The 8792-nt window shown below is 48.2% G+C and overlaps 1 protein-coding gene across 2 annotated transcripts in view; it reads left to right on the top strand.

The window, feature by feature from the left end:
- LDLR (low density lipoprotein receptor) overlaps positions 1 to 8792 on the top strand; it is a 45175-nt gene that overhangs the window by 29609 nt on the left and 6774 nt on the right. For both annotated transcript variants that reach the window (XM_023518052.1, XM_012810223.2), the window contains exons 11-15: positions 4057 to 4175; positions 4498 to 4637; positions 5724 to 5865; positions 5988 to 6140; positions 7808 to 7957. In XM_023518052.1, the coding sequence (XP_023373820.1) occupies positions 4057 to 4175; positions 4498 to 4637; positions 5724 to 5865; positions 5988 to 6140; positions 7808 to 7957 (704 nt within the window). The remainder of the gene's footprint in view (positions 1 to 4056; positions 4176 to 4497; positions 4638 to 5723; positions 5866 to 5987; positions 6141 to 7807; positions 7958 to 8792) is intronic.

The raw sequence follows: 8792 nt of genomic DNA, 5'->3' as shown, positions 1-8792 counted from the left end.
ACCTGTGGTCCCAGCTACTTGGGAGACTGAGGCAGGAGACTCACTTGAGCCCAGGAGTTGGAGGTTGCTGTGAGCTGTAAAGCCACGGCACTCTACCCAGGGGGACAGCTTGAGGCTCTGTCTCAAAAAAAAAAAGGAAAGAGCTGATTAGTACTTGGAAGAATATATGTGTTCTGAGTAGATTAAGTTAGGCAGGTGATGAGGTGTCCTGAACTTCAGGGAAGACCTGGCATCAAAGTCTCACACTGTCAGGAAAGGAATAGCCTGGAGTGGAGGCCTTGGTGGGGTGGTGGTGGATCCTATAGATACCTGTTACATTCCCTGAGCTAGTAACAGACCTCAAGGAAAAATTCAACCCAGAGACTAAAATACTAGGCTGAGTAAGGTAGCTCATGTCTGTAATCCCAGTGCTTTGGGAAGTCCACGCAGGAGGGTCATTTGAAGCCAGGGGTCCAAGAGTAGCTGGTCCCCATCTCTATAAAAAAACTTTACAAAGCCAAGCTGGGTAGTAGGAGCCTATGGTCCCAGTTACTCAGGAAGCTGACGCAGGAGAATAGCTTGAGAGTAGGAGTTTGAGGCAGAAGGAAGGAATCTAAAATACTAATTTTATTTTACTTTTTGAGACAAAGTCTCACCTTTTTGCCTTCAGTTGAATGCCATGGCATCATAGCTCATAGCATAAACTCTTGGGCTCAAGTGATCCTCTTGCCTCAGTTTTTCATTTTTTTTTTTTTTTTCTAGAGACAGAGTCTCACTTTATGGCCTCAGTAGAGTACTGTGGCATCTCAGCTCACAGCCACTCTTAGTATATGGGGCCAGTGCCCTACTCAGGTGCCACCCCAGTTTTTCACTTTTTTAGTAGAGACAGGGTCTGACTCTTGCTCAGGCTAGTCTTGAACTACTGAGCTCAGGTGATCCACCCACCTAAGGCCTCCCAGAGTGCTAGGATTATATGCATGAACCACTGCGCCTGGCCTAAAACACTAATTTTCATATATATCAGAATTTAATGTGAATCCTATATTATAAATTGTTTTGTTCATGGGCAGCACATGTGGCTCAGTGGGTAGGGGGCTGGCCTCATATACCCAAGGGTGGCGGGTTCAAACCCAGTCCTGGCCAAACTGCAACAAAAAAAGAAAAATAGCCAGGCATTGTGGTGGGTACCTGTAGTCCCAGCTACTTGGGAGGTTGAGGCAAGAGAATCGCCTAAGCCCAGGAACTGGAAGTTGCTATAGGCTGGGTAACGCCATAGCACTCTACTGAGATCGACAAAGTCAGACTCTGTCTCTAAAAAAAAAAAAAAAAACCCGCCCCTCCAACAATTGTTTTATTCATGGTGTTTTGTGTGTGTGTGTGTGTGTGTGTGTTTTAGTTGTGTGGGTTGTTTTGTTTTGTTTTTTTTTTGAGACAGAGCCTCAAGCTGTCGTCCTGGGTAGAGTGCCGTGGCATGACAGCTCACAGCAACCTGCAACTCCTGGGCTAAACTATTCTCCTGCCTCTACCTCCCAAGTAGCTGGGACTACAGGCACCCACCACAACGCCCAGCTATTTTTTTGTTGCAGCTGTCATTGTTGTTTGGCAGGGCCTGGGCTGGATTCAAACCCACCAGCTCAAGTATATGTGGCTGGTGCCTTAGCTGCTTGAGCCACAGGCACTGAGCCGTTTGTTGTTGGTTTTTTTTTTTTTTTTTTTTTTTTCCCTGAGATAAGAGTCTTACTCTGTAACCCTGGGTAAAGTACATCATCATAGCTCATTGTAACATTATACTCATGGGCTCAAGTGATTGATCCTCCTGCCTCCTAAGTATCTGGAACTACAAGCATGTCCTGCTACACTTGGTCATGCACTGGCAAGGTGAATGAGAAATGAAAACACAAATTTAGTTAGTGTTTTGTGGCAGAGTCCCCTAAGCCACAGGATAAAAGAAAAAAATACAAAGGTCTTAGCTGGGCATTGTGGCGGGTGCCTATAGTCCCACCTACCTGGGGGACTGAGGCAAGAGAATCTCTTAAGCCCAAGAGTTAGAGGTTGCTGTGAGCTGTGATGCCACTGCACTCTACCCAGGGCAATATAGTGAGATTGTCTCAAAAAAAAAAAAAAAAAAAAACTACCAAGGTTCTCCATTAAGTTAGTTTGGGGTAGTCATTTGCATGTATGAAGGTTGGGGATAGGACAGAGAGAAAGTTGTCACTCAGGTTGACCCCCCAGGCAGGTGTCATGGCTGACTCAGCAACTCCGGGGTCAGGACACTGCTATGTGCACCCCCTGGCAGGAAGCTTCACCCTGCACCCTGCCTCGTGTACTTTGTACCTGGCAGCCTCTATCTGCCATCTGGGTACATGAGAGGTAAGATTTCACAATTCCCAGGAACACTGACAACCTGGGACGAGGTACATCCTGCTGGTGGCAAAAATCCATGGAAGGTCTTGTCTGGGGGAGGGGACATCAGAGAAGAAAAATATGGCCATCTTCCTACGGTATCAGAAGGGAAGCAAAGGGCTGGGCAGGGAAGAGAGTATCATTTAGATGGAACAGGATTTTCAGGTGAAGCAGGCCCTGATTGAGTTAGACAAATGCTTGTTGGTATCAAGGAGCACTGGCTAGGGTGACATGTGGCTACACAATTGCCAGGACATAGACAGAGACAGAGAGACTCTCAGATCCACTCCACTCAGATACAAAGCATAGGTGTGTGTTTATATTCTGTTCTTTTTGGGGGGGGGGGTGGGGGACAGAGTCTTATTCTATTGCCCAGGCTAGAGTGCTGTGGTGTCACAGCTCCTAGCAATCTCAGACTCCTGGGTTGTAGCGATCCTCCTGCCTCAGCCTCCCCAGTAGCTGAGACTACAGGCACCCTCCACAGTGCCTGGCTATTTTTTAGACACAGGCTCTCACTCTGGCTCAGGCCGATCTTCAACTCCTGGCCTCAAGAGATCCTCCCACCTCAACCTCCCAGAGGGCTCAGATTACAGGCGTGAGCTGCTGCACCCAACCTGTTTCTGATTATTCACAGGGGAGCACACTGTGCATGGCTGGCTTCCTGGCTCTCTGCGTTTTCAGTTCCTTGTACACTGTATAATGAGTTTGTCCACTGGGAGGGGCACAGTTTTTTAAATTGGTGCCCAGTACATAGAAATGTAGGTTACTTTCCCTTTTCTTCCTCTACTTCATACAAAGTAACAACTGTGAATACAATTTTCACAAATGGTCCACCTTAACATTTTTTGACTTTACAATTGTGGGAAAAGTGACATGCACTCAGTAGAAATCATGCAACAGTTTTTAATTTACTTTTGGCAAGTTTATGCGTCCAAGTTTAGATTGGTTGTGTGTTCTGGATAATACCATCTTGGGTCAAAACAAATTGTGGGTGTTTATAGAAAACCTCAAGAAGTGGCTCATGTCTGCCTCTCTGAGCATTCTGAGAGGCTAAGGTGGGAGGATCACATGAGCTTAGGACTTTGAGACTAGCCTGAGCAACAGTGAGACCCCATCTCTACTAAAAATTGAAACAATTAACCAGATGTCATGGTGGGTACCTATAGTCCCAGCTACTTGGGTGGTTGAGGCAGGAGGATGGCTGAAGGCAGGAGTTCAAGACCTGGCAGTAGGCTCGGTGCCTGTGGCTCAAGTGGCTAAGGCGCCAGCCACATATACCTGAGCTGGCGGGTTCAAATCCAGCCTGGGCCCGCCAAACAACAATGACGGCTGCAACCAAAAAATAGCCGGGTGTTGTGGTTGGGTGCCTGTGGTCCCAGCTACTTGGGAGGGTGAGGCAGGAGACTTGCTTGAGCCAGGAGTTGGAGGTTGCTGTGAGCTGTGATGCCATGGCACTCTACCCAGGGGAACAGCTTGAGGCTCTGTCTCAAAAAAAAAAGACCTGGCAGTGTATCTGTCTCTTAAAAACTAAAACAAAAAATAAGTTCACAGTCCCCAAGTTGATTCCTGAGTCCAGGCTTGGTTGTTTCAGGCTGAATGTGCTCTTCAGTGTTAGCCAGGACCACACTCCCAGTGACATTCAACCTTATATCTGCTCTCTCTGTTCTCCTGCAGCTTCATGTACTGGACTGACTGGGGAACCCCTGCTAAGATCAAAAAAGGGGGCCTGAATGGTGTGGATGTGTACTCGCTGGTGACAGAAGGCATCCAGTGGCCCAATGGCATCACTCTGGGTATGTTCAGAGAACGGCTGTCCCCATTGGCATTGGGCACACTCTGTATGATGAGGGGGACGAGAGGCCAGGATGTTCCTGAACAGCCCCACTGAGCTCCCTGAGCTGGTTCTAACCCACACTGTCCCCACCCACCCCACAGAGGAGTGAGACAGTGGGGTGAATGCCCCCCAGGCACAGCGTGGGGTTCGGGCTCACATGTGCTCAGAGCTACTTTTCTGTATGTTTCTCTGCTTGAGGGAAAGAGTGACCCACTCCAAAGACCCCCTCTGGCAATTTGTCATCAGCATGTGACCTCTCTTCTTCTACCTGTGGACTCTAGATCTTTCCAGTGGTCGCCTCTACTGGGTTGACTCCAAACTCCACTCCATCTCCAGTATTGATGTCAATGGTGGCAACCGGAAGACAGTGTTGGAGGACAAGAAGAGACTGGCCCATCCCTTCTCCTTGGCCATCTTTGAGGTGAGACTTGGGAGCATGAGCAAATCCACGGCTGACTTTTTAATTATTGAGAGCAACTCATATATGGGACGTGGGTGCTCAAGTGGCAGGGTGACACACCTGTCTCATTCATTCAAGCCAGGATGAGCACAGAAAACAGCTGGTATCAAGCAAGAGGTCTTAAACCTGGAATTATTTTTGTTTTCTTTCTTTTTACCCAAAGAATCTTGAAATGCCTAAACCAGTGGTTGTCATGTGGAAGCAGTTTTGCCCCTTGGGTGACATGGCAATTTCTGGAGATTTTTTGGTTGCCAAAACTGAGTGGAGGTTACTAGGAGCATTTAGTGGGTAGAGGCCAGGGATACTGATAAGCACACACAACACAGCGTTAGCAGGCCCCTCGCAGAGCCACCGGGGGGCGCCCTGATATTCATCCCTCCGTGTTCACAGCAGCATTGTTTATATCAGGCAAAAGTGGCCGCAACCTACAGATAAACATGATGTGGTCCATCCATATGATAATTATTTAAACTTACTGTTTAACATTATTTAAGTAATATTCCATCCAGTAGAATATGGTTCAGCCTTAAAAAGGAAGGAAAGTCTGACACACAATATGCTCAGTGAAATAACCAGTCACAAAGGGACCAAACTGCAACAAAAAATGGCTGGGCGTCATGGTGGGCACCTGTAGTCCCAGCTACTTAGGAGGCTGAGGTATGAGAATCACCTAAGCCCAAGAGCTAGAGGTTGCTGTGAGCTGTGACGCCACAGCACTCTACCAAGGGCAATAAAGTAAGACTGTCTCTAAAAAAAAAAAGATGCACTCATAAAGCATTATGGTGCCCAAATGCAGGGCCTCAAGCCTATAATTCTAATACTTTGGGAGGCTAAGGCAGAAGGATCACTTGAGGCCTGGAGTCTTAGACTAGTGTGTGCAACAAAGGGAGACTCCCATCTCTACAAAAAAGAAAAGGGGCGTTAGGGTGGTACATACTATGTTGTGTGTATTTTACCAAAATGAAACCCTGATAGCGGTGGAGATAGTGGTCTGTGTCCTTTCTCAGCAGCTTATGGGTTCTGTCATTTTCCTTACTCCCCGCACAGGACAAAGTGTTTTGGACAGACATCATCAATGAAGCCATTTTCAGTGCCAATCGCCTCACGGGCTCCGACATTAATTTGGTGGCTGAAAACCTATTGTCCCCTGAGGATATTGTCCTCTTCCACAACTTCACACAGCCAAAAGGTGTGGTTGGGGTGCCTGTCTGTCCCTCTACCTTGAGACCTCACCATGGGCTCTCTTGGGATTTTTTAGAACTTTCTGGCCTATCTCATTCTCAGCCCGACTCCTCATTCTTTCTGCCCTAGGGGTAAACTGGTGTGAGAGGCCCACTCTCCGAAATGGTGGCTGCCAGTACCTGTGTCTTCCTGCCCCACAAATTAACCCACACTCGCCCAAGTTTACCTGTGCCTGCCCAGATGGCATGTTGCTAGCCAAGGACATGAGGAGCTGCCTCACAGGTAGGGGTACAGGCCTTGTTTCTATCTCCTGTGAGACTCTCCATGCACATCTGTGAAACAGGTTCCTTAAAGTCACAAGGACTTTGCCTTTCTCTGATGCTGGGCACATTAACACCGTGCTGGGCATCTAGACCCAGGGTCATTTTGATGTCTAATTCTGTCTTTCTTGGCCCCCTGAGGAAGTGGTCTGACTTCTAATGGGTGCACACAGAGAAGAAATAGACCCCATTCTTGAATTCTTCTTATCTGAGATTGTCTCAAATTGAGGCCAACAGGTCCAGGTCCAGAACATCTTTTTTGTTTTTTTGGTTTTTTTGTAGAGACAGAGTCTCACTTTTTCACCCTTGGTAGAGTGCAGTGGAGTCACAGCTCACAGCAACCTTAAACTCCTGGGCTTAGGCAATTCTTCTGCCTCAGCCTCCCAAGTAGCTGGGACTATAGGCGCTGGCCACAACGCCTGGCTATTTTTTGTTGCAGTTTGGTCGGGGCTGGGTTTGAACCTGTCACCCGTGGTATATGGGGCCAGTGCCCTACTCACTAAGCCACAGGTGCCTCCCTGTTTTTTTGTTTTTTGAGACAGGCAGGTTCTTGCTATGGGCCATGGTGTAGTCATAGCTCAGTTCAGCCTCTAACTCCTAGGCTCAAGCTATCCTCCTGCCATGGCTTCCTGAATAACTAGGACCTGGATAATTTTTATTTTTTTTTTTAAGAGATGGAGTCTCTGGCTTAGTGCCTATAGCTCAATGGCTAGGGTGCCTGCCACATACACCAGAGCTAGTGGGTTCGAACCTAGACAGGCCTGCTGAACAACAATGACAACTACAGCAAAAAATACCTAGGCATTGTGGCGGGCACCTGTAGTCCCAGCTACTTGGGAGGCTAAGGCAAGAGAATTGCTTAAGCCCAAGAATTTGAGGTTGCTGTGAGCTGTGACACCGTGGCACTCTACTGAGGGTGATAAAGTAAGACCCTGTCTCAAAAAAAAAAGAGAGAGAGAGAGAGAGAGGATGGCATCTCACTATATTGCTCAGTCTTTCTTTTTTTTTTTTTTGCGGTTTTTGGCCAGAGCTGGGTTTGAACCTGCCACCTCCAGCGTCCTACCCTTTTGAGCCACAGGCACCGCCCCCTCAATTTGGTCTTGAACTCCTGGCCTCAAGCAAAACCATCCTGCCTCAGCCTCCACAGTGCTGGGATTATAGGTACAAGGCAGCACACCTGGTCAAGACCACCTTCTTAGCACTTGCAAGTCTCTCTTAAACAAAAATAGTATGATCATAATGTAGATATCCATGGGTGTTTTTTTCTTTTTTTTTGAGCCACAAGCTGTCACCCTGGGTAGTGCGCCATGGCATCACAGCTCACAGCAACCTCCAACTCCTGGGCTCAAGCGATTCTCCTGCCTCTGCCTCCCAAGTAGCTGGGACTATAAGCACCCGCCATAACGCCCAGCTATTTTTTGGTTGCAGCCATCATTCATTGTTGTCTGGCGGGCTCAGGCTGGATTTGAACCCGCCAGCTCAGGTGTATGTGGCTGGTGCCTTAGCGGCTTGAGCCACAGGCGCCGAGCCCATGGGTGTTATTTTCATGGGCCCTTGTTTCTGATCTGTTATTAGAAACACAGAGTTTGTAGCATGCAGCACTCAGGAAATGTGTATTTGTTCTTTCAGAGGCTGAGTCTTTAGTGACCACCCAGGGCACCTCCACGAGCAGGCCTCTGGTCACCTCTAAAACTGTGGCGCCGAAGCATACCGTCACCTGGCCTGCTCCTGATACCTCTCGGCTCACCACAGCAGAGATAGTGACGATGTCATTCCAAGGTAAAAGTTGGGCCCTCTCTGGCTGGGCCCCTTCAGAGGCCACAAGCATTTCAGTGATGAGAGGGGATGTAAATGGAGACCTGGCTTCCTTGCTGACTATCTCTGACTTGGCCAGTGTATTTCCGAAGCATTTCCCTGCCTATAATGTGGGCCCAATAATGGTATGTTCCACCTCCTGGGCATTAGGTAGGCTAAATGTGTGGTCCCTAACCCTTTTGGCACCAGGGACAGGTTTCACAGCATACAATTCTTCCATGGTTGGGAGGGGGTGATCTGAAAGGAGACAGAGCCGTGAATACAGATAAAGCTCACCTCCTGCTGCGTGGGCTGGTTCCCAAGGGGGCCACAGACCAGTACCAGTCTGCAGACTGGAGGTTGGCCCATCTGTATGAAGGGCCTGAACCTGTCAGGATGCTGGTCTTCAGTGTTGGCCGAGCACTGGAACCCAGGAGCCTGAAACTTTAGTGAAGCCTGTTCTCTGCCTCATTTTTAAGACTAGAGTGAGGCAAGGAATGTATTCTTTTTGTTTTGGGTTTTTTTTTTAGACGGAGTCTCACGCAGTCACCCTGGGTAGAGTGCTGTGGGATCGTCAGAGCTCACAGCAACCTCTACCCTCTCTTGGGTTCAAGAGATCCTCTTGCTTCAGCCTCTCACATAGCTGGGACTATAGGCTCCTACCATAACACCCAGATAGTTTTTTTATTTTAGTAAAGACAGGTCTCCCTCTTGCTAAGGCTGGTCTCCCAACTCCTGAGCTTAAGTAAACCACCCACCTCAGCCTCCCAGAGTGCTAGTTTTTTTTTTTTTTTTTTGAGACAGAGTCGTACTTTGTCAC

This window comes from Otolemur garnettii, unplaced genomic scaffold (genome assembly GCF_000181295.1).
Source record: "Otolemur garnettii isolate 467f Iridium unplaced genomic scaffold, OtoGar3 scaffold00127, whole genome shotgun sequence".
NCBI classification, from domain to species: Eukaryota; Metazoa; Chordata; class Mammalia; order Primates; family Galagidae; genus Otolemur; species Otolemur garnettii.
Note: the sequence above shows the minus strand (reverse complement) of the source record. Positions and strands in the feature narration are given on the sequence as shown.